At 29.5% G+C, this 27,886-nt stretch overlaps 14 protein-coding genes and 1 non-coding gene across 15 annotated transcripts; 6 read left to right on the top strand and 9 right to left on the bottom strand.

The window, feature by feature from the left end:
* Positions 1-416: 416 nt before the first annotated feature.
* Positions 417-1,454, top strand: MDH2 (malate dehydrogenase MDH2; the record flags this gene model as incomplete). The annotated part of the gene is made up of 1 exon (XM_046081004.1): positions 417-1,454. The coding sequence occupies one exon, from the start codon at positions 417-419 to the stop codon at positions 1,452-1,454; it is 1,038 nt and encodes a 345-aa protein (XP_045932637.1).
* A 556-nt stretch (positions 1,455-2,010) lies between these two features.
* Positions 2,011-2,928, bottom strand: BXI1 (Bxi1p; the record flags this gene model as incomplete). Its single annotated transcript, XM_046081003.1, has 1 exon — positions 2,011-2,928. The coding sequence occupies one exon, from the start codon at positions 2,926-2,928 to the stop codon at positions 2,011-2,013; it is 918 nt and encodes a 305-aa protein (XP_045932636.1).
* Positions 2,929-3,573: 645 nt separating this feature from the next.
* SCDLUD_005026 lies at positions 3,574-3,645 on the top strand. Its single transcript has one exon. It is a non-coding gene; the product is annotated as a tRNA-Pro (tRNA).
* Positions 3,646-3,892: 247 nt separating this feature from the next.
* RPL25 (60S ribosomal protein uL23) lies at positions 3,893-5,195 on the bottom strand (the record flags this gene model as incomplete). Its single annotated transcript, XM_046081002.1, has 2 exons — positions 3,893-4,308; positions 5,183-5,195. The coding sequence occupies 2 exons, from the start codon at positions 5,193-5,195 to the stop codon at positions 3,893-3,895; spliced, it is 429 nt and encodes a 142-aa protein (XP_045932635.1).
* Positions 5,196-6,108: 913 nt separating this feature from the next.
* Positions 6,109-6,726, bottom strand: MRPS18 (mitochondrial 37S ribosomal protein uS11m MRPS18; the record flags this gene model as incomplete). The annotated part of the gene is made up of 1 exon (XM_046081001.1): positions 6,109-6,726. The coding sequence occupies one exon, from the start codon at positions 6,724-6,726 to the stop codon at positions 6,109-6,111; it is 618 nt and encodes a 205-aa protein (XP_045932634.1).
* A 509-nt stretch (positions 6,727-7,235) lies between these two features.
* SCDLUD_005023 (uncharacterized protein) lies at positions 7,236-8,318 on the bottom strand (the record flags this gene model as incomplete). Its single annotated transcript, XM_046081000.1, has 1 exon — positions 7,236-8,318. The coding sequence occupies one exon, from the start codon at positions 8,316-8,318 to the stop codon at positions 7,236-7,238; it is 1,083 nt and encodes a 360-aa protein (XP_045932633.1).
* Positions 8,319-9,556: 1,238 nt separating this feature from the next.
* Positions 9,557-10,714, top strand: MCK1 (serine/threonine/tyrosine protein kinase MCK1; the record flags this gene model as incomplete). The annotated part of the gene is made up of 1 exon (XM_046080999.1): positions 9,557-10,714. One exon carries the CDS (start codon positions 9,557-9,559, stop codon positions 10,712-10,714), a length of 1,158 nt encoding a protein of 385 aa, XP_045932632.1.
* A 1,009-nt stretch (positions 10,715-11,723) lies between these two features.
* Positions 11,724-12,326, bottom strand: VPS68 (Vps68p; the record flags this gene model as incomplete). Its single annotated transcript, XM_046080998.1, has 1 exon — positions 11,724-12,326. The coding sequence occupies one exon, from the start codon at positions 12,324-12,326 to the stop codon at positions 11,724-11,726; it is 603 nt and encodes a 200-aa protein (XP_045932631.1).
* A 509-nt stretch (positions 12,327-12,835) lies between these two features.
* Positions 12,836-14,521, top strand: KRI1 (Kri1p; the record flags this gene model as incomplete). The annotated part of the gene is made up of 1 exon (XM_046080997.1): positions 12,836-14,521. One exon carries the CDS (start codon positions 12,836-12,838, stop codon positions 14,519-14,521), a length of 1,686 nt encoding a protein of 561 aa, XP_045932630.1.
* Positions 14,522-14,833: 312 nt separating this feature from the next.
* On the bottom strand, positions 14,834-17,554 carry ALR1 (Mg(2+) transporter ALR1; the record flags this gene model as incomplete). Its single annotated transcript, XM_046080996.1, has 1 exon — positions 14,834-17,554. The coding sequence occupies one exon, from the start codon at positions 17,552-17,554 to the stop codon at positions 14,834-14,836; it is 2,721 nt and encodes a 906-aa protein (XP_045932629.1).
* Positions 17,555-18,569: 1,015 nt separating this feature from the next.
* On the bottom strand, positions 18,570-20,504 carry STB1 (Stb1p; the record flags this gene model as incomplete). The annotated part of the gene is made up of 1 exon (XM_046080995.1): positions 18,570-20,504. One exon carries the CDS (start codon positions 20,502-20,504, stop codon positions 18,570-18,572), a length of 1,935 nt encoding a protein of 644 aa, XP_045932628.1.
* A 623-nt stretch (positions 20,505-21,127) lies between these two features.
* Positions 21,128-21,712, top strand: ZIM17 (Zim17p; the record flags this gene model as incomplete). Its single annotated transcript, XM_046080994.1, has 1 exon — positions 21,128-21,712. The coding sequence occupies one exon, from the start codon at positions 21,128-21,130 to the stop codon at positions 21,710-21,712; it is 585 nt and encodes a 194-aa protein (XP_045932627.1).
* Positions 21,713-22,182: 470 nt separating this feature from the next.
* SKP2 (putative SCF ubiquitin ligase complex subunit SKP2) lies at positions 22,183-24,381 on the top strand (the record flags this gene model as incomplete). The annotated part of the gene is made up of 1 exon (XM_046080993.1): positions 22,183-24,381. The coding sequence occupies one exon, from the start codon at positions 22,183-22,185 to the stop codon at positions 24,379-24,381; it is 2,199 nt and encodes a 732-aa protein (XP_045932626.1).
* A 340-nt stretch (positions 24,382-24,721) lies between these two features.
* On the bottom strand, positions 24,722-26,113 carry GAS4 (1,3-beta-glucanosyltransferase; the record flags this gene model as incomplete). The annotated part of the gene is made up of 1 exon (XM_046080992.1): positions 24,722-26,113. The coding sequence occupies one exon, from the start codon at positions 26,111-26,113 to the stop codon at positions 24,722-24,724; it is 1,392 nt and encodes a 463-aa protein (XP_045932625.1).
* Positions 26,114-26,793: 680 nt separating this feature from the next.
* Positions 26,794-27,678, bottom strand: RFA2 (Rfa2p; the record flags this gene model as incomplete). The annotated part of the gene is made up of 1 exon (XM_046080991.1): positions 26,794-27,678. One exon carries the CDS (start codon positions 27,676-27,678, stop codon positions 26,794-26,796), a length of 885 nt encoding a protein of 294 aa, XP_045932624.1.
* Between the last annotated feature and the right edge of the window lie 208 nt (positions 27,679-27,886).

Raw genomic sequence — 27,886 nt, 5'->3', positions numbered from 1 at the left:
GTGTCATTCAAAAAAATAAAACAAAAACAAAAACGCCATCGCTCAGAATAATTTCCCTTATAAACGATCTTTGTTTGTATTCTCGCCGTTATCAATCATCACTTTTTGTCCCTAACAATGCCTTCTATCTCTACTTTTATTTTCTTGCTCAATAAAAACCATCAGATTTAAAATCATATATAAATAGATCAACTTTTATTACAACTTTCTGTCTTTTGCAAGAAACAAAAAAAAAAAAAAAATTATCTTCTTGCTTTTTCTTATTCTCTTTTTCTTTCTCTTGTTTATCTTTATCCCTTAAAAATAAAAAGCAAAAAGAAAAAAAAACAAAAAAAAGTTTTCAAAAACGAGCTTCCCCTTTATTCCATACTCGCTTCCCCCCTCCCCCCCTTTTCAACACATACAATAAAACAACTATGCCTCATTTAAATCAATCTGTTTTCAAAATCTCTCTAATCGGTGCCGCTGGTGGTATTGGTCAATCATTATCATTGTTGCTAAAATCCCAATTACCAAAACCAGAAATATATGACAAAGTCGAATTATGTCTTTTCGATATAAACAAAGATGTACTAAATGGTGTGATGGTGGATTTGTCACACATCGACACCCTATATATCACTTTGAAATTGAGTCAAGATATTCATGATTGTTTACATAACAGCGACATGATTATTATGCTGGCCGGTTTACCAAGAAGACCAGGAATGACTAGAGATGATTTATTCCATATCAATGGAACAATTATCAACGATCTGGCTTTAAACATTATGAAAAATAACCCTAGTGGTTCACCTTTGAAGAATATTTCCATTGTAAGCAATCCAGTTAATTCTTTGGTTCCTTTGATGGTGGAAACTTTTAAACTGTATAAAAGGGAAGATTTGATTAGCAAAGTCTACGGTGTTACCATCTTGGACCAACTTCGTTGCAATCATTTTACAGGAAATATGAATCAAAATATAGTCATTGGTGGTCATTCAGGCGACACCATTGTTCCAGTTATTCAGGATAACGAATTAAGTGACAATGAAAAATTAGAAATTATTAATAAAATCAGATTTGGTGGCGATGAAGTTGTCAAAGCTAAAAAAGGACATGGTAGTGCTACTTTATCTATGGCCTATGCTGGTTTCAAGATTTTCAAGCAATTTTATTCATTATTTACTAGCATTGAAACTAATGAAATTGGTATCACATTATATCACGAAATAGATAGTTGTGCCATTACGGGAAATGTTAAACCAGCAATTTTGCAAAATGTTCGTTTTTTTTCAATCCCCATGGTTATTGGAAAGAATGGTATCCCAATATCTTTTAATTTTGAAATATTCAAATATTTAATGAACAATGAATTTTATGCTGAAAAGTTATTGCCAACCTGTATTGAAAAAATAACCGAAAATATCGAAACTGGTATTGAAAAATCCAAAGAGTTTTACAGAGAACAATGAGTTGCTTTAATTTAACTTGATTTAACTTAATTTATATAGTATTTTTTTTCTTTTCCCTTTAATTTTTTTTTTTTTAGAAAAAAAAAAAGAAAATAGGAATAAATTAGATATAAAAAAAAAAACACAAGCAATCATACAATTTTATGGGTTAATTTATTATTTATTTATTTTTTAGGTATATATTTATAACTATGTTTATATGTAGTTATGTTATTTATGTTATTTATGTTATTTATGTTATTTATGTTATTTAATTATATTCAATTTTAATCAATTTTATTCAATTTTATTCAATTTCATTTAATTAATCATAAATCTTAAGTCATAAATTATACAATGTTTGTTTCCTTCTGCTCTTCTGTTTATGTTTTTTTATAACCATGCACCCAGTCGCCTCGATATGTGATTTAAAGTAACAAAACACAACCAAAGCTCCTAAGTTGTTATCACACTATACTATATTTTTGAACAAAAACATGCATAAATGTATATAGGTATTTACAAACCTCTACGTATTTTTATATATAAAATCCTTCGGCACTTTTTCCCTCCCTATTCAATTATCATCATTTCTAGCTAATATCCTCAAAATACTTAGGAATAAATTAATAATATCCAAATACAACATCATACAGCACTTGATTTCTTCATCAGGCTTAACTTTTCTTAATACCAAATATGTGTCGATATAGATATATCCGCTAAACAATATAGCACCTACCCAACCATAAATCAAATCCATAGTGCTGCTGTAAGGCACAAACCACATCACAAATCCCATAGCTATCATTCCCCACAAAACAAAATTTAAAAAAGTATACCATTTACCAATTTGGGCAAAATCGCTATTTGTTCTCCATGCCAAAAAAGTACCACCGAGCAAGATAGTAAAAGTGGTTATGGCTGCTGTTAATAAAATACTGGCTGGATAAACAACACTAACTATACTCAATGTATAACTTTCACATAGAGTGAATAGTCCCAACAACAATAATTGTGTTCTATAAGAAACATTCAACCACGAACTCGATTGTGTCTCCTCTCCATCTCCTAAACCTTCATCACGGTTGGTATTGGTAAAACATAATGCAACACAAAAAAATAAAGATAAAATACTGGTTAAAATGAAATAGCCTTGATGTGTAATTATGAAATCACCCAACCCCTTTACATTTTTGTACACCAAAATGTTGAATATAATAGTACCCAATATTTGCAAACCTAATAAGCTGTAAACCTTTCTGATAAACAAGGAACGGACAGAGGGATCACAAGAGATTACCACAGTATCGTACTTAAAATCATCTGGTACAAATAATAGATCCTGTTCATCTTCTCCTGTTAACGTGTTGTTATTATTATTAACGTGTTGTTCAGTTGGACGGTAATCAGGGCCCTGTTGATTTTTTTGTGGCTGAGCCTTTTTGGTGTTACTAGTATCATCTAAGTATGGAGGTGGTGAATTAACAGACATTTTTTTGTTATTTACTTTAGTCCCTTTATCTATTTTTAGTTCTTGGTTCGATATTTTTTTTTTTTTTTTTCCTTCTTATTTTTCTATAATATAATCAATATCTTCTTATATACAAAGTAGAAATATAAAATATAAAATTTACAAATGACGACGAGACAAACAGAATAAAAAGAAACATAAAGAAAAAAAGGGGGAGAAGAAAGGCTGCATTTATCAAATGTAAAAATAATAAAAATGAAAAATAATAAAAATGAAAAATAATAAAAAAAACAATCCTAGAATGCTCTAGAACTTATTCAATGTCCGAACACTATGAAATACGGACTGTATAATTTAGGGTTCCTGGAAAACATTCACTGTGATGAATTAGAATGGGAGAGCAGCAAGTGATTAATATGAGATGGTGTCTTATGACAAAATGTTACAGAACGTTATACGAAACTGCAAAATAAACTAAAGTTAACATAAACTAAAAATTATATAAACAGCATTCATAAGTTCATGCTAAGACGTAATTATCGATTATGTAATTGCAAATCGTTATATCTATAAAAAAGAAACAAGATAAGCTGGAATTAAAAGTGAAAAAGGTATGCCATTTGTTAGCACGACCTACGTTTTTGAAATAAAAATCACGTGAATTAGGGGCGTGTGGTCTAGTGGTATGATTCTCGCTTTGGGTGCGAGAGGCCCTGGGTTCAATTCCCAGCTCGCCCCCTTATTAAAAATAATTTTTTTTTTCCCGGTAGATTTTCCATTTTTAATTTTAAATTAAATTCATAAAATCTTAACAGCAGTAACAATCTTTGTATTATCAACCCCAATGGATCTTTTCCTATTTATATTATTAAGAGCAAAGCACACATTTCCTATCACTATATTGTAAAAAAAAAAAAAAGAAAAAGATAAAGAAGTATTCTCATTTATTGTAAATATATATTTATATATATAACTAGTTTTAAATTTAAATGTAACCAATTCTAGAAGCAATATCCAAAGCATCGTAGTCAGCAGTTAATCTGACGTAAGCTTTCTTGGTACCATTTGGTTTAACCAAAGTGTTAACCTTCAAGACATCAACTTCGTATAATTCTTTAACAGCCTTCTTAATTTGGTTTTTGTTAGCTTTCAAAGAAACTTGGAAAACCAAAATGTTACCATCTTCAACTTTCTTCATAGCAGATTCAGAAGTAATTGGTTGTTCAATAACTTTGTAAGAATCTAATCTGTTGTAGTGTGGAACAACAGTGCTGGCGTACTTTGGGTTTCTAGCCAATTTCAAGGTCTTTGGTAATCTGAAAGTAGCAGATGATCTAACTTTCAAAGCTTTTTTACCATTGGTACCTTTAACAACAGCCTTTTTAGCAGCAGTAGCTTTAGCTATTTAAAAGAAAATGTACAAACATTCGTATTGTCAATATATAAATATATCGCTTTGATATATTTACATGTATATTAACATAAAAATGATAAAATTTTTGTTAGTAAAAAAAAAAATATTCAAAACTTTCATTTCCCTATTATTTTTATTTCATAGTTATATACATATGTCAACGTTTGAATTGAAAGATATGCTTTAGAATGAACCATAAAAAAATGCCTTTTTGAAACGTATAGAATTGCCGACAAATATGGCTTCTTTCTCCCATTACGTTACTTAAAGTCGACTACAATGGTAAATTATAAATAAATGGTTATCATAACAACCAGTACAGATAGAAGCTGTTACTGATGTGTAATCTATTAAGCCCATTAATATTTTTATTACCTTGACATATTCTTGACATGTCTCCTTTGTAAAATAAAAAAATTTCTTTTTTTCTTTCTTCTCCACTTTAAAATTATATGGAACAATTTAATCAAAGTATTTTGCACCTCAAATTATATCATCGAAAGTATTATCTTCTTACTGAACATATCTAGAGATACAAAACTTTAATTTTTTTACTTGATATTTTCATATTTGATATTTTCTTCGTCAACCATATTTTCTATAATATACATGTCTAAGCAACATGGTTGATATTCAGGCTTATCTTCAAACCAGGAATGTTCCTTAATCAAAAAGAAAATGATAGGATCTACACTCACCATTTAAAAACAGTTACTTCCATTAATACATTTTTCTTTTATATATCCTCTTTCTTATTTTCCAATTCCTTAAACGTACATGTGTGTGTATGTATACATATGCATATGAACAAATAAAAATATTATAATTAGTTCTTCAAATAATCTATCCTAAATAACATACTAGATGGAGCCATTTTGTTCTTATAGTTACTTGAGTTTTTTACTGGGTTTCTATTTAATTTGGAAAAAAAAAAAAAAAAAGAAATGAATATACAAAAGAAGGAAAATAAGAAAGTACGTTGTATGACAGGAAATGTAGCAAAAATAGAACAGATTTTTTCAGGAAACAACAAAGAATATTTTTCTTAATTGAATATGAAAATAATTGGCAGAAGCGGTAACGAAAGTTATAGAATTTGTAATAAGCAAACAAAGCGGTGAAAATGAGATAAGAAATTCAGGAAAATAAAGAGAAACAAATTAAAAAAAAAAAAAAAAAAAAAAAAAAATATTTCCATACACACGCAGATTTGTTTGGCAAAGAAAAAGAAATTATCATGGAAGGGAGTTCTTTTCATGTCTCTAAACAAAGCCATTGAAGGGGAAACGCTACCAAACAGAGAAAAAAAAGAAAAAAGGAAAACTAAAAAAAAAAAAACAAAAAAACAAAAAACAAAAAAACAAAAAAACAAAAAAACAAAAAACAAAAAAAAAATTAACAGCATGAACATTTACTTTAGCAAACATCCGTAACGCACATACTGTCACAAATTAATATTATTTATATCTTTAATCACAAACCCCATACAGGGCTTTATACGATTTTAAAAATGCTTTCCTTCTATAAGAAATTCCGTAGATATGAAAACTTCAGCGTTATTTACCAATCGCATTAAAGGGAAAAAAAATAATTTCAAATATTTTCAACTTTATAAGTATAAAAATAAGTAACCTTTTACAAGCTTTAATTTGAAGTCTAAGGTTATGATTACTTTTTAATGTATATATATATATATTAACAATATCTAGTATTATATTTACAGGGTAATGATAATAATAATAAAAAAAAAAATAGACAAAGAGTAATACACAATGATGGATAGTTTTTTACAAACGCCTGGTTCTTGGTGGTCTAACACCACCGATCTTCAATCTGGTATTATCACTGATTCTAGTAATGTAATTCCTTATAAAATCGCCTTCCTTCCCATTTAACGCAGCCATAAAAGCTTGTCTACCTTTCCCAAAATCTCTCAAAACAATCTCAATATTACTATTAAATAAATTTTTCCCCCTAATCATTTGGAACACCTTAGTTGCCGTCTGAAAGCCAGCTTCGTACTCACCTCTTGCAGCTTTTCTAAATCCTAAGTGACCAGTAGAAATGTTAAATTGCACCTTGTGAGGAAGTTTCAAGTAGTACAAATATTTTTCATTGTATGATAAATTTGCATTGTTTTGTAAGAAATTTAAATCTTCTGCAACAGCAGAGTAAGTAAAATGTGTGTTGTTTTTAGTGAAATAACCATTCAAAACATATTTAACCACAACTTCATGTTTCTTACCATGTGCTAGGTTTTTCTTGCTACTAGTATTGGCAGTATTTTGACTGATGGGTTGGGTTGGTGCTGGAGTTGTTGGTTTTGCTACATTAGCAAATACAGGCTCAACTAATCTTGGTAATGATGTATGTAATGATCTAGTAAAAATGAAGTTCCTCAACATGATTAATCTGGGGGATTTTAACTTGTTTTATTATTCTTTATTATTCTTGAAATCTCCAATGCAAGTTGTTTTTTTTGACAATTCAAATAAAAAAAAAAAAAAAAAAAGAAAAAGCAAGGAGGAAAAATAGAAAAAAAAAAAAATTTATGATATTTTGATTTTATTTTTTTTTAAAAGGTTGGACAAAAGCAGTTTTTAAATCTGTATTTTCCGAGTCCGTTTGAAAGTAGAATATCGGATTTCTTCTTATACCGAGAAAGCCCGATCAAGGTCAGCGCCAGCGTCAATTAAAAAAAAAAAAAAAAAAAAAAATATATTTTTTTTTTTCCAAGCCGTATTAAAGAGTCCAAATAAATATTAGTTATAAAGTACACATAATCAAAAATAAAGGCTCCTTTTCTTTTTATCTATAAAATAAATACATATAGTTAAAATATAAGCATAGTGCTATTTCTATATATAAACAAAAAAAAAAAAAAAAAAAAAAAAAGAAAAAAAGAAAAATACAATTACCCCTGCATTTTACTTTCACTTTCATCTGAATAGGTAGCGGTGTCATCCCTAACCTCATTGGTTATATCATTTTCTTTATTAAAGCTTTTATATTCAAGGAGTAGATTGATAACATTGTATTTGAAAAATAACGTAATGATAAAGATTACAACAATTAAAAACATCAACGTAGAATCAAAAACGTATAAAAACCATTGATGTCTAAGAATGTAACCATTGGCACCCATAAAAAATTCTACAATTCTAATAATAGATCTGATCATAATCAAAATAGCAGAGGTGCCCATTCCAATAATACTGTAATTAATAATTTCACGAATAAAAGAGTTTGTAGTGGATTGAACAATTGGTTCATAATTTAGTTTAAAATGCAATAGCGTGTATAAAAATAAAGAAAAAATAGCAAGTAATAAAAATAAACCTGTAATTATTAAATCTTTACCTTGTACAACATTGTCCTGGTTAGATGAAATACCACCACCAACCGCTAATAATATATTACTAATTTGCTGGCTGAGAATAAATATTCTAATGCCATCATCTCTATTGATCCAGCGTGCGCAAAAAGATGGTAACCCTTTCAATACTACTTCGTAACAATCTAAAATCTCAACCATACGAGTAAAACTTAAATGAATCGAAGAAGCAAACATACCTGGTCCGACTAAACCGAAAATAATTTGGACAATGAAGGCTGGGATGTTATCCTCATTTTTAATCCAAACTATTCTACTTACAAAAGAGCCAAATTCTAAACCACAACCAAGAATAATAGGCCATTGTAGTAGGATAAATTTTGCAGCTTTCTTAAATAGTGGAGTACTAATACTTTTGTTGAGAACGTCAGAATAGCCATTTGTAGTAGTTTTGCAGTAGGGAGCCTCATCATTGCACACTTCTTGATTGTTCCTTGTCATATTTTTTAATGATTTATATTTGGAAATCAAAATAGCTAGCAATAAAACAAAACTGATTGCAAATAAAATAACGAATAGGATAGCTGGACCTATTGAATAATTTAGAGCTGAAGAATACATTGCGTTTTTATTTGAACTTGTATCGGTAGTATTACTTGACATTATCGCTATTATTTGTTTATATTTATTTATTTATCTTATTTTGTAGTAAAAGATATAAACAAAAAAAAGTTAGTAAAGCTAGATGGATACATTGGATCTATCTATCTATCTATCCATCTATCCATCTATCCATCTATATATATATAAAGATTTAAAATCTAGATTTGACAGTTAATATATATGAAAGCCCCAGAAACATTAGTTTTTTTTTTCTTTTCTTTTTTTTTTACGCATACAAAAGCTTAAATCCGCGCTGTTAAAATAATAAAGGTACTTTGTAATATGTAACCATTATTATAGTTATTAAGATACAAAAAAAAGGAAAGTAGTGATAGAAACAGTTACTTTATAACGCTGAGCCTTCTTTTTTTATAAAATTTCTTTCTTTTTTCATTTTCTTAATTATTTGAATAACACCCTTTTCATTGTCTGTAATATCAGTGATTATAAGCCATAAGCCAAGTCAAGTCAAGTCAAAAAAAATGACGAATTGACGTGCAAGACGAAAAGAAATGATTTGTTTTAAATGAATGTTCCGAAATTAACAAAAGGTCCGAAAGGGAGCGAAAAGTCCGAAGATGGACACAAGGCTCAAAATTGAGAGATTCCACAAATTTTGTATTTTTTTTTTTTCCTTGCAAAACAAAAAAAAAAAAAAAAGGCGTTCAAATCTTTTAGCGTAGCGAGAAGAAAAAAAAAAAAAAAAAAAGAATAAATAAAAAACAAAACAAAATTAACGAAAAGGGCTTGTTTTATTTTCTTCTTTATCTAACAACAAAAAAAATTAATTTCTAAAACACGCACAGAAAACTCATAAACTTGTTTAAAAAAAACAACAACAACAACAACAACAACAACAACAACAAATCTTTCCCCCAATACAGCAAGCATATTTACACACAACTCTAAGTGTAATATCATCACTGGCATTAAGCGAGTAGCTGTTATCAAACTTATTGCTTTTGTTTTTGTCACCAAATAATAAAAATAATCAGAAAGATATCCCAACTTTCTACTATAATCATTGAAAACGGCTAAAGGAAAAACAAAAAAAAAAAAAAAAAAATTAAAATAAAAGAAGAGCTAATAGTTGCTCATTATTATCCCTATTGTTCCAAGCTTTTCACTACTTTTTTCAAAATAAATAAACCACAAATTGTCTACAAATAAGAACTAAACGCCCTTATAAAACTAATATACATACTCGCAATATAGAATATTAGGCACAGCTTAAAATAATGAGCCAACAACAACAGCAAAACATTACTACCAATAACGCTACCACTACCACAGTTAATAGTAAATCCTTCGATGAATATATAGCCAAGGATGTAACATCTAATAGGACCCATGAGTCCCGCCAAATGATAATAAAAGAATACAAAAAAATTGGTCATGGTGCCTTTGGGACTGTTGTACAGGCTTATCTAACACCAGACAACTCTAGTTGGTATGGTCCGTTTGCTATTAAAAAAGTACCTGCTCAAACTGAATATAAATCTAGAGAACTAGATATTTTGAGAATTACTGATCACCCGAATATAGTGAGATTAGAATATTATTATACACACACCCCACCAGATGCAAGAAATACATTGTTTTTATATTTGGCAATGGAGTGTTTACCTGAAACTTTACAACTGGAAATTCACAGGTATACTTCGAATAGTTTACAGTTACCATTAAAACATATTAAATTGTACACTTATCAAATAGCAAGAGGCATGCTATATTTGCATTCTCTTGGAATATGTCATCGTGATATTAAACCTTCTAACATTTTAGTTGACCCTCAAAACGGTATTTTGAAGATTTGTGATTTTGGCAGTGCCAAAAAATTAGAACCTCATCAACCTAGTATAAGTTACATATGTTCTAGGTTTTATAGAGCTCCAGAATTAATTATTGGATGCACTCAGTATACTACTCAAATTGATATTTGGGGATTAGGCTGTGTAATGGGAGAAATGCTTATAGGTCATGCTATTTTCCAAGGGGAAGAACCCTTATTACAATTAAGAGAAATTGCTAAATTATTGGGCCCACCAGACAAAAAATTTATATTTTTTAGTAATCCTGCATACGATGGTCCCCTTTATAGCAAGCCATTATTCACTGGAAAATCCAACTCCAAATTTGAAAAGTACTTTGGACATGCTGGTGTGGATGGTGTTGATTTATTGATGAAAGTTTTGCGTTACGAGCCAGAACGTAGACTATCTCCTCGCCGTATAATGGCACATCCTTTTTTCGATGAGTTGAGACAAGAGTTGTATTTTTTCCCCAGAGGAAATTCTCAGCCTAAGCATTTACCTGAGTTATTTAATTTTTCTCATTATGAGCTTCAAGTCATTGGTCCTGAACTAATTAATTCCATTTTACCTCATAATGATTGAGCAACCAGAGAGTTGTACCAGTTGTTTTAAGTTTTCTTTCTCTCTCTCTCTCTCTGTGTGTGTGTGTGTGTGGTTTTAACATTATAATAATTAAATTTGGCACAATAATTTCTCTTCCCTTTCCCTTTTACCCTCCCTTATTTCTTTTGTTATATATTATTCATTTAATATTGTTTCGATAACATTTATATATAATTATGTTTCGCTTTTGACTATGAATGGCTATTTTATTTCTATTTCTCTTTTTATTAGTTTTGAAACCTTTAGAATTGAATAAGTGGATAGATTGATAAAGAAGAGAGGGTTTGATTCATAATTTTTTTTTTTTTTTTTTTTTATATGAAGTTTACCACAGTATTTTGATTATTATTATGATTGCTGTTGTTGTTTAATATCAATGTTATATTATTCTGAATAAAGAATTATATAATCTGTATTTTATCTTTTATTTTTTAATTTTTGGGGCATTATTATTATTACATTTACTAAGAATACTGCTTCTTTTAAAGGAAAAGTAATTTTTTGGTAATAGTGAAAATGGGAGAATGAATAAAAAAAAAAAAGGATTTTATATACAAATTAAAGCAAAAAAAAGAAAAAGAAAAAGACAGTTGAGTTTAATAAATCAATAATTTCAATAAAACTTTTTAATCCTTTACCTGCCACTGTTACAGATGTGTTTAAATAGTTACTTTGTATTTGTTTTCGACTACCAATTAACCACTGTTACATTTGCTTTTTTTCTTTTTTTCATTTTTTCACTTTCATTTTCATTTTCATTTCATTCGTCTTCGAAGTGATTAAAACCAAAACCCAAGTAGTATTATAGCCACTATTTCTCTTTTTATATCCTTTTTTTTTTTTTTTTTTTTTTTTTTTTTAACTTCTGTCATATTATTTATATTTATATTTTAATAATTAATACCGAATCCTATCATATATAAACAAACAAACACACATATATATATATAATGATTTCATTCAGTTCTTATACTCTTTAACGGGGCTTTTACAATGTTAATGCGTAATTATATTCATCCTCAAAATTAATAGTTTGCGCAACCCATAAAACAACACAACTTAATAGAATTAACATATTGGCTATGACATTATCAACACCCATGCCTAGAGTTGGATATTCCGTAATATCTCTCTGAATATATTTAACTATCAAAACTACAATACTCCCACTGCACCCTCCAGCCAAAAGAGCAAAACCTAAAAACAAAACAATACGTAATTGTCCCAACAGATTTGAATTACCCCCACCGTTGCCACCAATAGAAATGCCACCACCACCACCACTTAGTAAGCCACCTGTTGCAGAAGAGGACGACACAACTGTTAAATTGCTTTTGTCCACAGAATTGATAATTATCATACCCAATGTAGAACAAATCATTGGAATCCATTCTGTAAATGTGACAGATACGATATCACTAGCATTAACTCTATGCGAATAGATTAAACTATCTAAAAAAAATAATATACTTGAAGCGAATAGCGCACCACTAAGGTAGGTACACCAACTGTGGAAGTTCTTTGATCTAGGTATGATCCATTTTGGAACGTTGAATAGATTTCTTGTGCTACCGTTAAGAGGGTCGTTCATTTTATTTTATTTATTTTTTTTTTAATGGGTTTTGTGAGGATAGTTTGTCATACAGGAATTAAAGTGTAAATAATATGAGATAAATGGACTTAATTTCAGATTGGAAGCAATAATGCTGTGAAAATGTTGTAAAAATGTGCTTCAATATTTTAACTAAACAAAATAAAAAAAAAAAAGGGAAAAGGGAAAAGGGAAAAGGGAAAAGGGAAAGCATATTACCGAATGTCCGAAAATGCACAACAAAATTGAAATTATCGTTTCTTTTTTTTTTTTTTTTTTTTTTTTTTTCATATGAAATAAAATAAAACATTTCGATAATTATCAGATATTCCAAGATTTTTAATAAATTTCAAAGTCTTCCAGCTTTACAAGTTTCTATTAATTGTTCAACCAATTTTCTCTTCTTTTCCTTTTCTTTTCTTATTTTTTTTTTTAATAAAACTAGCATACTTAACATTAATTATTTAAAACATATATATAACCCAAGCACACAAATAACATATACATCAATGCCAAGGAGAAAGTCAAAGAAATCCGTTGAAAATCAAACAGTCGAAGAGGAAGAACAAGCTTTCCCTTCTGACGCTTCATCTACTTCAGAAGAGGAAGATGATTTTGGCGAGCTAATCACAGAAGAAGTTGAAAGTAATATTAATAAAGTTTTAACTGCAATTAAATCTAAAGACCCCAGTCTTTTCGATAGTAAAGTAAAATTTTTTGAAGAACCAGAAGTTGCCGTCAGTAAAATGGAGGAACAAAAGCCTAAACACAAACCAATTTACTTAAAGGATTACCACAGAATGAATTTGTTATCTGGCACTGCAAATGATGATGATGATACTGAGAATGTGGAAAAACCAAAAACTTATATTGAAGAACAATATGAAAACAAAAGGGAAATTTTGGACGAAATTAATAAGCAATTTCATAACAATTCAAGTGATACTAATGAATCAGCTGATGATGAGGAAGATTTCTTGACCAAGAAGAAACCAGAGCCATCTGAATCCAAAAGGAAAACCGTTGTTTTACCTGATCCAGAAAAGGAGGGCGAAGAACATTTTTTGAACGAGTTTTTACAACAACAAGCTTGGATTCCCAAAAATGGGGAAAAGACTGCGAATGGTGTTATAGTGGAAGGGATTGAGGACGACGAAGAATTTGATAATGCAGTAGAAAAGTTTGAAAACGCTTATAATTTTAGATATGAAGATCCAACTAGTTCAGAAATCATATCTTATGCTAGAAATCAAGCTACTTTAAGAAGATCACAAACATCTTCTCGTAGAACAAAGAGAGATTTGCAAAAAGAAGAAAAGACAAAAAAAAATGACATCTTTGATAAGAAATTACAGAAAAAAAAATTAGAAAAGATACATCAAGTTAATGATGTCATCGAAAACCTACAAAAGGAATATGGCCAGAAAATTAATCCCGAATTGGTAGAAAAAATTACCAACACCTTGATGCATGGTGATTTTGATAATTCTTCCTGGGATGCTGTTATCGGTGAATTGTTTAATGATGATTTTTATAGCGGAAAAGGTAAGCCTGAGTGGGGTCCAGATGACGAAATAATGGGGGAATTTTATCAAGATGACGAGGAAAAAGAGAATCAAGAACAAGAAGCCACAATAGAAGATGAACCTAAAAAATCACAAAGAAAATCAAAATTGGAGGAAAAAAGAGAAAAGAAAAAACAAAAGAAAGAAATACAGGATTCTATAGATAACGCTATTGAAAAAAATAAATTACTGTTAATTGATGAAGTTAGAGAAGAGGAAGAAAAAGAAAACAACGAAAAGAGGGGTAGATCTAAAAATAAAGATACAGAAACAAAATTCAAGTATCGAGAAGTCTCTCCAGAATCTTTTGGTCTAACAACTAAAGAAATTTTTGCTGCTGACGATACTGCTTTGAATGATTATGTTAGTCTAAAAAAATTTGCTCCATACAGAGCTAAAAACTTAAGAGATAAAGATAAGAGAAAGGTAACTAAATCTAAAAGAGTTAGGGAATGGAGGAAAAAAGTTTTCAAAAATGAAGCTGGGTTGACAGATAATGACAACATAATCTCATTACCTATAGATAGCGAAAAGCAAAGAGAAAACGATGAAGATTTAATAGAACAGCATGAACAAAATAAGAAACATAAAACAGGCAAGAAAAAACATCGTCATCATAAAAAAAAGTGATAAGACTTTTTTTTCTTAATAGCATATGTAGATTGTCCAATAGTTTGTTTTAATGTAAAGTAAATAATTATACGCTAATATACAAGTCAATTTATATATAAATTCGAAAAAAAAAAAAAAAAAAAAGGTCTATAAAAAATATTAAACAAATAGTATATAAATTATTTAATTAAACAGAGAATAAATTTAAACAATGTACATTGATAAAAAAAACAATTAGCTAGGTGTTAATATCGAAGAGGCAAAGCGGAAGAACAAAAAAAAAAGAAAAAAAAAAATATATATATATATGCTAACAAGAATTCCAACCAGTTAGTCATATCTCGTTAACTTACTCGGCAAACTATTAATAGATTTAGAAGATTTGCACTTGTTTTGACGTGCATATTTCAAACCTAGCCCAGTATTGGTATTAATAGTAGACTTACCAAGCTGACTTAAACCAATGGAATTGGCATTTCTATTGCTGTTAGCAGACAAAGGTTTTTTGTCTTTTTTATTGAAAATACCGGAAAGCATTGATTTGGAAATCACCGATCTCGCACCACTAATGGCAGCTTCATTTAAGGTTTGTGGTGCTTCCATATGATTCAACCAATAATTGGAAATGAAAACAGCAGAAAGCACAACCAGTATAATGACACCAAGAATACCGAAAAACCAACCAAAAGTCCGTTGGTCATCACCGGGAACACGAACATTCATCCCAAACAAACCCGTGATTAAGTTTAAAGGAACTAACATTGTACCCAACACAGTAACTTTACCCAAAATTTCAGTGACCTTGTTATTGGAATTGAAAGATTCAACTTGCAATTGGGCCAAATAATTAGAGTGTGATCTCGAAAAAATCTTCTCATAAGATAATAAATTTTGATACATTGTCAAAACATGATCTTGAATATCACCTAAATACAAGGCGATATCGGATCTTGGAGAAGAAGAACATTGCTGATTAGATTGCTGTTTTTCAGATAAATTTGCAATGTTTATTTGTGAAGTCAACGCTGGTCCAATCCCTTTAGATTCATCTTGGCATCTTTTAGCAAACATTTTGATAACATCTGCCTTTCCAGACAACAAACGCATTAACGTCATTGTTTTACGTCTACTCTCACCAATTCTTTGTAACATTTCAGCAAAATTTAAATCCCTGGCAATAAATACTGAATCTTCAATCATATCAGCTTCATATTCAATGTTCTGAATAACAGGCGCAAAACCATCAGTGATATCATCAATCAAGGCATAACATATCCAATCAGAGTTGACATCAACATAGTCTCTTAGTTGACGAACTCTCCTTCTTACATTGGAACAATGCGATATTTCAGGTCCAAAATGGAAAGTCAATACACCACTGCGAAACACAACGATGTATACATTAATAGGTTCCAAGAAATCTTCACTCTCATTATCGCTTTCAAAAGTGTTGAAACAAACAAAATAATAGGATTTGAAGAGTTCCACTTTTTCTCTGGATTCTTGCATACGGATATCTTCAGCTGTCAAGGGATGGATACCAAAACATTTCGAAATACACTTCATCTCTTCATCTGTAGGACAAATACAATCTAACCACCAGGTAGGCTCACCATCATTAAATAATTTACGAAAGGATGTCGCATTTGAATTAGTCAATAAGGATGAAATGCTTGGAGAATGGACAGTCTCCTCCATATCGCTAGAGAAAAATGAAAATCTATCAGGAACAGTATAATGAAGAAAATTGTCATTATTAACAATTGGTTGGTTTGGTGACAGCGATGTTGGGATGCCATCGGATGTCAATGGAGAAGAAGCAGTGCCAGGTGCGGCACTTGATAACTTACTGTCATTGTGGAGAGAACTCAAATGGTTACCAGGATTTTCCAAACTAATCGACGCTTTGGTATATGTTTTATTACTCCCCAAATTATGTTCTTCGTCATCATCATCATATTCTTGTTCTACTTTATTCAATCCAAAAGAAACCCCATTTTTGTCCAAACCAGTATTATTATTATTAGCTACAGTACTTCCCGATTTATTCATATTGAATCTCTTGGAAAATTTACTATGCTTGGCATTGTCTTTGTCTTCCACTATAACAGCGGAGGCAGAGGTGGGTGGGAAATATTGTTGCTGGTAATTTAAAGCATCACGTGGTGTATATCTTAAAGCCGCTTTGGAGACAGAAGAGGAAACAGAAGTGGAAGAGGAATTTGTTTTGATGGTTTCCAAAACATGTTCCTGAGGTTTGCTGACGGGAGAATACATAACAGGGTTATTATTAATTTTGGCTTGTTGTAAATTATTAAATCTGATTTCTTCTTGTGCAAACTCTTCCAGCTCGTCAAAATCAATTCCATTAATACGTTCATGTTGGTATTGAATCATGGGGAAACAAACATCTTCTTCAGTTTCCTGGGAGTCTCTTGAATCGCTGGTTTCCATAGAATTTCTTCTATTCAAGTTATTGTTACCTTTTTTTTTATTACTAATACCAGTCAAGACACTAGCATTTGTATTAGTTTTGGTCAATTGGTTTAAAATGGGGAAAAGTAAAATAGACGATTCGTGTGAATTACTTCGTGATTTTTTTTTGGAAACATTCAAATTACTACCATTATTGGTATTGACACCAGCCGTAATAGAAGTTGTACTGTTATTATTATTAGCCAAATTGTTATTGCTGGTAGGATTATTTGTGGCAGAAGAAGTAACATTACGCCCAGTGGAACTATTTTTTTTTTCTAAACTTGGTTTGTTCAATTTGAAACTGGGTACCCTAGTACTAGCTGTGCTTTGTATAGTAGGTTTATTGTTATTGGCACCATTGTTTTCAATGGCATTAGTATCATCCAGATTATTGTGATGATTCTCATCGCTTGGTAGTACACTATAGTTTTGTTCTCTATGATCGTACAATTCATTATGTTCCTCAGTTTTTAAGGAATTTAATGATTCGTTTGATGATAAAACCGCGTCATCTGAATCTGTTGAAGAAATATCTGTAAGAATACTAATACTACTAACACTTGAATTAGCCATGGTTGTTTTATTTGTTTGCTAAAATGAAAAATAAAAAAAAAAAGATTATTATTATTATTATTATTATTTTCTTTTTATTTCTTAAAGTAAAATAATTGTATTTTCAAATTTTATTTCTAATTGTTGTAAATATTATTGGCTGAAAGATCGAAGAAGACAAAAGAAAAACAAAAAAGAAAAATTATCCCATAATTTGAATCAGTTGGAGTAGGAAAAAAAAAAAAAAAGTTAAAGATAAATATGATTAATATTATTCAAATATTGTTGACTTTATTCTTCTTATTTCTTGTTGATTTATTTCAGTTTGTTATAATGGGTTCTCTTAAAAAGATAGTAGGGAAATTAAAAAAATTGGATGTGTTTCTTTTTTTTTTTTCTTTTTTTTTCTTTTCTTTTAAATTTATAAATTTATATTAATCTAGTTATTTTTTCCCCTTTCTTTTCTATTTTTTTTTAAAATTTAATTGTTTTGAAGCAAGTTAACAAAAGTGTGATGTTATCGAACAAGTTTTTAAAACTCATGATTTTTTTTTTTTTTTTTTTATATATATAAATATATTTTTTTTTTTTTTTGTCGTTTCTTTTTCTTTTTAAAATTACGAATTTATATTAATATTAAAATCAATAATAAAAAAAACAAAAAAAAAAAACTTGCGCACGCTGCCACGTTCTTTTCAACCACCCCACTCAGAAATCCACGTGCTGTGTGTGGTTCTTTTTTTTTAAATTAAAATAACCTTTTTTTCACGCACTGTATATACCGATATCCAATTTATCCGTTATAATCCGCATTTACACATTTATCACATCCTCTTTGCTTCCGGTTCTCTTCCGGTTCTCTTCCGGTTCTCTTCCGGTTCTCTTCCGGTTCCCGCTAAAAGTATTCTATTCTTTATTATTAACCAATTTCATCATAAAAAGAATGGAACAACAATAATAATATCACCTTTTCTCTATAGTCCCCATAACAATCTAATAATTTCTTTAGGCAAATTATTTCCTAACTATCGTCCATTCAAGTAGTATCATTTATACTATTATTATTATTACCATTACTATTATTGTTATTAATACCACTATTATTATTAACATTATTATTACTATTAGTATTAAGTGCCATTGAAGTAACTGTACTAGTGGCCGCGTTAGGAACAATACCGTTACCCATTATTGATGTTGTTATCCTAGGACTAGGACTAAACAAATTATGCATATAATCACCCATGTTAAAATTAGGCGTCTTTAATAAAAAGGGTGTAATACCAGTCGAAGTCGATGTAACACCTAATCCAGTGTCGAACCTTGTTCTTGGCGTTTTAGGAGAAGCGAATTTAGAGATTTTGTTGTTAATACTAGTAGTGGTAGTAACAGGTACAATTGTATTGGTAGATTTGGGTGGCAATAATAAAGTTCCATTGTTATCTTCAATACTATTATTTCTCTTACTACGTTCCGATGCTTCACCATCTGTATTTGTATTGGTGACTGTAGTGTTAGAAATTGTATTATATTTAACATTAGGAGTATCAGACAATGAAATCATATCATTTATTGGCAAATTACCATCTTTTTCTTTCGTATCATTTTTATTTTTATTCTTACTAATATTATTTTTTCCATTCTTGACATTGTTTTTATAATCTTCTGCGGGAAAAACTTTATTAGTACCGTTATTACTAGTGTTATCATTTTGATTATCATTAATTTTATTATTTTCAGTCTTAATATTATTGCTATTGTTATTGTTATTATTGGTGGTGTTATTAGTTGTACCACAGTTATTATTCATACTATTATTCCGTTTGCGTTCATTATTATTACTAGTATTAGCCATACCTGGTGTCTCAGGAACAGTAGATATTAATTGTGCATTTCTTGTAGGAGAAGACATCATCAGCTGTGTGTAAACGGAAGGTGAATCAAATTCATTACTATTGTTGCCACCAGGAGTCGCATTTTTCATAAAGTTATTGTAGTTTACTCGTGTAGCTTCCTTTTCTTCTTCCTTTTCTTTCTCTTCTTTTCTTTCTTCTTCCTCTTCTGTGTCATCAGTATTTTCTATATTATCAGAGATAGAAGATGTGCCATTCTGTTTAATTTCCTTTTTCTTCATTTTCGTTGATGCTTTGCTATTGCCATCTACTCTTAAAGGAGTCATTGGAATAATATTAGTATTGTTATTCGTATTATTATTATCATTTAGAATATTCGTATACTCGGGCTGTTTCATTGTACTATATGGACTAGACGCTAAATACATTAACAAATCTGCACCTAAGTCGGACAAATCTTGTGTATCATCCTCATTATCCAAATTGTCATTATTATCCGTTATTTCTATATTGTTGCTATTATTATCACTATTATGATCTACTCTCCCATCTCCGGTAACAGTGTTATTATTTCTTTGATCCTTTTTCGTTTTTGTAGTTTTATTACCATTGTTTCTTTTTGGTGTTGAGGGAGGAAATTGGAAGGATGGTAAATCATTGCTATTATTACTACTAATGTTAACAATGCTATTAACTCGACTTCTATTATTATTATTATTATTACTATTATTATTATTATTGTTAATACCATTATAAGTACCATTATTATAATCATTTAAAGTTCCTACATCATCATTAGTACAACCACTATTCCTACGCTTAAAGTGTTTAAATTTTTTCAAAGGAGAAAGATTATTCTCATAATCATGATCATAATTTTTGGTTACTTCTTTACTATTTATCATATTAACATCTTGTTTCCTTCTTTTTAAGGGGAATTCTTTGGACATTAACATTTGTTGCTGCTGTTTAATAGCTGCTTTTTTCGGTGATTGTACTTTACTTAAGCCCACCTTTAATTGTCTTGTCATTCTAGCTAATTCTGCTCTTTGAATGATTTTGTCAGCTATTTCTTTTTCCTTTTCGGGAGATAGATTTGAGGTATATGGATGAGCCATACTTTATTAATTGGTGTAACTTTTGATTTTGTTGTAGCTATCAGTTAGTCGTATTACTTCAATTTTAGTGTTGGTATTATTACACTCAAATGCAAATATCGTTTTACTCTATTTATTCATGTGTTTGAATTTTCTTTTTTCTTTTTTCTTTTTCATCTGATTGTATATAAACGTCTAACAAATGTACATAAAAGGAAATAAAAATGTCTAAAGTGTTTAAACGCTACTTTTTTTTTTTTTATTGTTTTTGTCTGCGGTAATTATGGAGAAGGATAGGCGGGTAACGAGATGTAAATACCAATTTTCTTTTCTTAACGCGTCTTTATGACCGGGTAAACAAGAAAAAACACTCTCAAATCCGTAACTTCGGCTTAGAAACACCAATTATTCGGATACAATTATCTTACTTTCAAGATGTACGAAAAAAAAAAAAAAAAATTATAATAATAATAATAATAATAATAATAATAATAATAATACAAAAGTGCTCGTATCAGTATCATTTCCTTTTTATAAGTTATAACCTATTATAAGTGTCAAATTTTATTTGTATTTTTATTTTATTTTTAATACAAAGAAAAATTATCAACAACCCTTACATAATTGCATACTGAAAGATTAAAATGATTAGACAAAGATTTAGTAATTGGGGTCTAAACAAATACTTTTTCAAAAAAAATGTCTGGTCAACAAGTGCATTTTTAAGAACTAAGGTAATTAGTACTATCACTGTTACACCCTTTCGTACATTGTCCACAACTAATGCTTTATATAATGACAACGGAAATAATTTGAAAAAAAAAAACCAAATTGGACAAATTAAGATAGACAAACCTATGATGATGATTGCTTTCACTTGCAAGAAGTGCGGAACGAGATCATCTCACCAAATGTCTAAGCAAGCGTACACAAAGGGAACAGTAGCCATACAATGTCCTGGTTGCAAAAATAGACATTTAATTGCAGATCATTTAAAGATATTTCATGATAATAAAATTAACATACAAACTTTATTAAAGGCCAAAGGTGAACATGTTTCTACCGATGTTAATGATTTAGTATTCGAGGATATTCCTGATTCTTTGAAAAATGTTATTGGTCATTTGGCTAAAGATTCGCCAAAGAATGCAACAAACAAGGGAAAGCAGTGTGGCACTAAAGATGCTGTTGATACTGAAGTTCATACCTTACCACCTAAAAATGGATAGTTTATATTAATATATATAGCCATATTTCTTTATTTAATCATTTATTAATATATTTTTTTTTAATCCGATGGGCGGCAAAAGCGAAGATTACGGATACAATAATTAAGGACATGAAAAAAGAAATCCGGGTAAAATGATAATGTGATCTGTATTTTATTGTATATTCTCCACACATCACCGCCAAAAGGACAAAAGACAAAATTTAAAAAGAAAAAGAAAAAGAAAAAAAAAAAAGAAAAAGAAAAAACAATCTGCATTATTTTACTGAATAGCCCACCACACATTTTTTTGTTAACCATCAAATATTAATTAATGACTAACTAACACCAAGAAAAGGACACTAACAAAAAGAAAGTACACAACTTAAGTCCATAATAGAATATATAATATACGTTACCCTATTTCAATCTTTCCTAATATCATTAGCCACATATTGAGAAGAAAAAAATTAAAAAAAAAAAAAAAAAAAAATGAAGCGTTTACAATTGTTTAGTTTCCCACGGTTCATGACCAATAATAATACCCATAATAACAAATATAAACTAATACATGACCAGCCCTCAAATACCGAATTCCAGGATAATTCTAACGCTGACACTAATAGCAAAGATAAAAACATGATAGTCAATTCCCTATTGTTGAGCCTTCCTCCCAAAATACTAGATGAGATATTGTTTTTGCTTTCCGATGATACAAGCACCCTGCTATCATTGTGTTTAGTTAATAAGCATTTATACGACCTAGTATCCGTTAAATATTTATATAAACATATTAAGTTATCGAGCAAATTATCCTTATTTAAGTTTAATGTTATCATTCATTCATTGCAAAAATACCAGATGGTTAGCAAGAATATTCGATTTTTAGTTAACAAGATTGAATTTATAGACCCCGAATGTCAAGATAGTATCTTGAAATATAGCAAATATTATGAACGAGATGTTGCTGTAATTGCAGGATCTTACACTTATCAACAACAATTACCGGACATGTCTTTAAATATCAATCATTCGAGAAACACACCGACAACTCATGTTAATTATGATAAAAACCACATTGGTGATGATAAGAATACTAGTTTTAAAAACAATTCGTCTAACGATTTTACTCCTGCATTTAGTTCTGGCAATAAAAATGAAAAACATCACTTGATAAGATCTGATGTTTATAATAAATTGTTAAGAAAGTACTCAAAATACACCTATATTGAATTGATGCTAGATATTATAGATTATCTACCGAATTTGAGAGTCATAGCACTAACTAATATAACTCCTAATTTCGTTATACCCTCCTGGTATTCAATACTAAACGACGGAGACAGGGCTTTTTTCACAAAAATTTTGAAGGGCGAGCAAAGTATGAATAGGGATGACTTTAAAAGTTTCCAAATGAGTAAAGAATGGATTGACAGCTATAATGAAAAAATTTACAACGTTCCTAGGTTCAAAACACTAGAACTCACGGGCAAAACAAACGAAACAGTGTTAAGGCCATATTTATTGTTTTGTTTTGGTGTTTTTGAAGAATTGAAACTAACCAATATCACTATAGATTCAAACTCATTAGAAACACCAATGGAAGTTTTGCCTTTACAAATGACTTTGGATTCGAAAGGATATTTAGATTTATATTCTCCAATAACAAGCTTAACTTTAAATAATTGTTCCATCGTGGTCAAACAGGGTATTTTCAAGAAGATTCACGACTACTTTTTAAAATTAAAACGTTTACAATTAATTAATATTAAAAGTAAATATGATCTTTTGTTAAGTAACTGTTTCCCACTTTTGTCTAACTTAACTATAGACTGCAATAGTCCATGCTTTACTACTAATTTTGAAATGGTTAACGATAGCTATTATTATGAAATTATTGAAATTAGTAATCCGAACACTACTGATAATAATAATAATAATAATAATAACCATGGATATAACGACTCAGATTGTAATTCTTTGCCTGAAACTTTAGTCAATCCTCAATCAGTTGTATTTGAAAAAAAACTAAAATATCCACCACCAACGTCACCAGTGATCTTTACATATATTAAAGACTCACACAAATTAAATGGATTAGTTAATAATGCGAAGCCACGTCAAACTGCCGCTTTGATTACCATAGATCAACATTCCCATTTTACTAGTTTGAAAATACCTGATTTCCATGTTTTTTACCATTATAATCATAAAATATGGAATAAATTACCCATCAAAAATAAAAATATAAACTTGAAAATCGTTAATATACCCTTTACAAATGTTTTCCCGATGTCCCCAGATTCATTAAATGAGTTATTTGTTGGAATGCTAAATGACGATCAAATAACCTTATGCGATTATAATGCCTCGGCTTGCTCTGGTGATGAAAACACTTATTGGTGGGAAGATATTGTAAAACATTATATGCCTGAATTAAATGCAAATTTGATTAATGGGTTTCAAAATGTTAAGTTGTACAAAGATATTCCAAATGTAAATCTATGGTTTTTTTTAAAACTTTGTTCTAACTTTAAATCTGTGGAAATTAACATGCTAAGAAAATGGTTGTTCTGTACTCCCAGAACCAGATTTGATTGGGAATTACTTTTAAAACCTTTATTAAATGGTCAAACGCCTGTAAAAGTTAAAGATAAAGATGGGTTTATACTTTATAAATATGGTTGTTGATAAAAAAAAAAATATATATATATATATATATATTATTAATAATAGATATACTGTTCCTTTATAATTTTTAATCTATTACTTCCTTTTTTTTTTTTTTTTGGGTAAAGGCTTTAAAGTAATCCATGCAAGAGTAAACTGTCGAGCACTATATAAAAAAACACTCCGATTAGTACCGTTCTCAACTCGAGGTTTAATATCTTTTTTTCGGCTGTTAAAATAAAATTTATAGATTCAATATTATTAAAAATAAAAAAAAAAAAAAAAAAAAAACGAAAAAATTTGTTAGTAAAAGAAATAACTTAATAAACGGTTATAATTATAACCAAACGACTCTTCATTATTAATACATACGTGCTTCATTTGATACCGTGCTCAACTGTTGCAGTTCTTCATCAGAAATCCCAAAAATGTCAACTAATATTTGTATTTTATTTCCGTTACTACTTTTGTATGGTAATGTGCTTTCAATATCATATATTTTATGTGTAGTTTGCAAATCTTTTTCCTTTAGCAAGACAAATTCTCCCTTTTCAACATCTATGCCACTTTCGATTACTTCTGCTGCCAAATCTGGTGGTGTTTCCTTGGTGATTTCTAAATTTTCGTATTGTTTTTCACACATTTCTCCCATCTGGTCTCTTTTATTTATGCCACGACCATGCACCTTTGTGTTTTCACCACTTTTAGAATTTTTCATTTTTAATATTTGAATAATATCCAGTGCAGATGGTAAGAGGGTTGCTGTATATCTTTCTTTTAATGCTTTAAAATCTGACAATAAATGTACATCATTATTGGTATCTATTTCCACCAATCCATATTTATTAGTCTCTTGAGAAAATTCGTAAACTAAACCACCTGTGAAAACAGTACACATAGCAGGAGAAAAAATGGCTTCAACCTCCTGGAAATTTCTAGGTGTGACTTTATTACAACCAAATTCACTAAAAAATACTGGTTTAGAATATTCCTCGTAATCTTCCACTAATATATCATAGCCAGAACTATGAAAGGTTTGATCGCCACACCATTGATAAGTATTTACACCATAGAAGTCAACAGAACCTTCTGGTAAATTATAATCAGCACAAGCCAAATATTTAGACAACGATATTCGATATTTCAAGTCATCAGCCGCCGAATAACCAACAGGAATTGTCCTTGGACAGTAGAGTTTCATGAACAATTTCATATCGTTAATTAACTGTTTGATAAAGGTTGGCGAGTTTTTGGCTGACCTTTTATCATTAACAACTTCATTACCAGCAAAGAAACCTAAGGTGTTATTATACCCAGAAAACTGTTTAATAACTTTAAAGACATGTTCCAAATAGTCATTATTATAAGTAGTCCACGGTTGGTATCTGTTTAAATGCTGACCTGGTAATGGTGAGTTGACATCTAATACTAAATAAATGCCTGCAGATGCTAAGATTGACATACAAATATCATGGTTTAAATCTGGATTAATGGAATATACCCTAACGGTATTAATTCCCAAGTCTTGAAATAATAATATATCTCTTGCACAAATATTGGGATCGGATAAAGGGTCTTTTTCTTTAGTTATTCCACTGGCACCCCCAGGCTGATAGTCAACTCCGCGTATGTAAAATGGTTGTCTGGTTATTGAATCGATAAAAAACTTGTCATAGATTTCTATCGGATGCACCAATGCCACAACTTTATACAGTAAGTATCCTAAAACAAACAAATAAGCTTTTATTGACATTTTTTTGTCTTTTTTTTTTTATTTTTTCTTTCTTTCTTCCCTTTATCTAAAGCATATTAACTATTGAAAATAAAGATAATAAAAAAATATATATAATAATTAAAGTGTTAATTTAAATAAGGAGTTAAGTATTAAGTTATAATTTTTATAAAATTTATCTTTTTGTTTAAATGATTTGAGTTGTATGTTGATTTATTAATTAGGATATATCTGTTTAAGCAAGTGTTTTAAATTCCAGACTTTTTATAGAGAAAACAAAGATGAAATTAACCTGAATTTAAATGTTGCAAGGTACAAAAGTCTGAGTTTTACAATTATAAATCTAATTTAATCCAATTAAATTTTGTCTTTATTCACTATATTTTTTTTGTGCCAGTAAAAAAAAAAAAAAAAAAGATTTGTGACATTTTTATTTATTTATTTTTCTTTGCAACCACAAAAAAATCACAAAATTAACAATGCATCACGTGCAAAAACTTATTGGAATTTAGAAAGAAAAAAAAAAAATAAAAAATTAAATCAGGCATAAATAAATCGAGCCCAAATTTTACTTAAAGAATAAATGGTTTAAAAATTACTATTTCCTTTTGTCTTAAAATAAAATAGGAAAATTAATATATATATATACATACATATATATGGTTATACAGAAAAAAAAAAGTAACCTTATCCTATACTCATCAGGTTAATTGATAGTGATCTTCATATGAAGTAAAAATCTGTCCTTGATCGGCTAGACTATCACAATATAATTTAACATCATCCTCCAAAATATTCAATGATTTTGCAATAAATTTAACAGGGATACCCTCAGACATATTATCTCTATTTTTTTCCATTAGGTTTAAGATTTTTTGTGGAATACTTAAATTACTATCATCAATATCGCTAACAAATAAACTTTCACCAGTAGTTTGTTTGTTATCATTATTATTATTATTATTAGTTGCTGAAGTACTTGCAGAATCTGTTTTAATAACATTATTAGCTATTAGGTGAACTTTACCAGCTTCTAATAGATGTGCTATTACTTCATTATAACTTTCGACTGGTCTAATCACTGCGTATTGAACATTCATTTTACCACCAAATTCCCTAGGGGAACCAAAAACTTTGACATATGTACCCAAATGATATTGCTGAGCCAATTGAGATCCACCTACATTGCTGTTGCCATCCTGATCATTTTCAGCCAACATTAAATCTTCGGTCTTGTTACTCCATTGTTTGACATCTAATTGCCCAGTACCATCTTCGATAGTCAATAATATACTTCCTGTTTGATCTTGAATATTTCTAATGACACCAACAAAACAAACATTTGTTAGTTCAACATTATTGATTAAGTATGGACCATCTTGTACGGAGATTTTTGAATCTGTTAGCTGCTTAATAGTAACTGGAATTAATGTTTTAATAGTAACAGATTCTGCAAAGCCACCACTTTCATTTGAGCCTGGACGTTGCTGTTGAGAGTCGTTAAACTGTTGATTCTGGTTGTGATCAAAACCACCACTGTTTCCACCTGTGGAATATTCATTATATGGTTGGTATCCGTTATTCATGGTAATAGTATTAGTGCGATATGGTTAAGACTGTTGGAATCTGCTAGAGGAATTGATTTATATATTAGGAATGGAAAGTGGTATGAAAGTGTATTCGCCACTTTGTTTTTCATAGAAGTTGAAATATAAAAGAAAAAAAGTAGCATGAGAGAAAAGAAACAGGAAAAAAAAAAAAAAAAAAAAGAAAAACGACGCGTAAAACTTTAAA

The sequence above is a fragment of the Saccharomycodes ludwigii genome, chromosome VII (genome assembly GCF_020623625.1).
Source record: "Saccharomycodes ludwigii strain NBRC 1722 chromosome VII, whole genome shotgun sequence".
In the NCBI taxonomy this organism is placed as follows: Eukaryota; Fungi; Ascomycota; class Saccharomycetes; order Saccharomycodales; family Saccharomycodaceae; genus Saccharomycodes; species Saccharomycodes ludwigii.
Note: the sequence above shows the minus strand (reverse complement) of the source record. Positions and strands in the feature narration are given on the sequence as shown.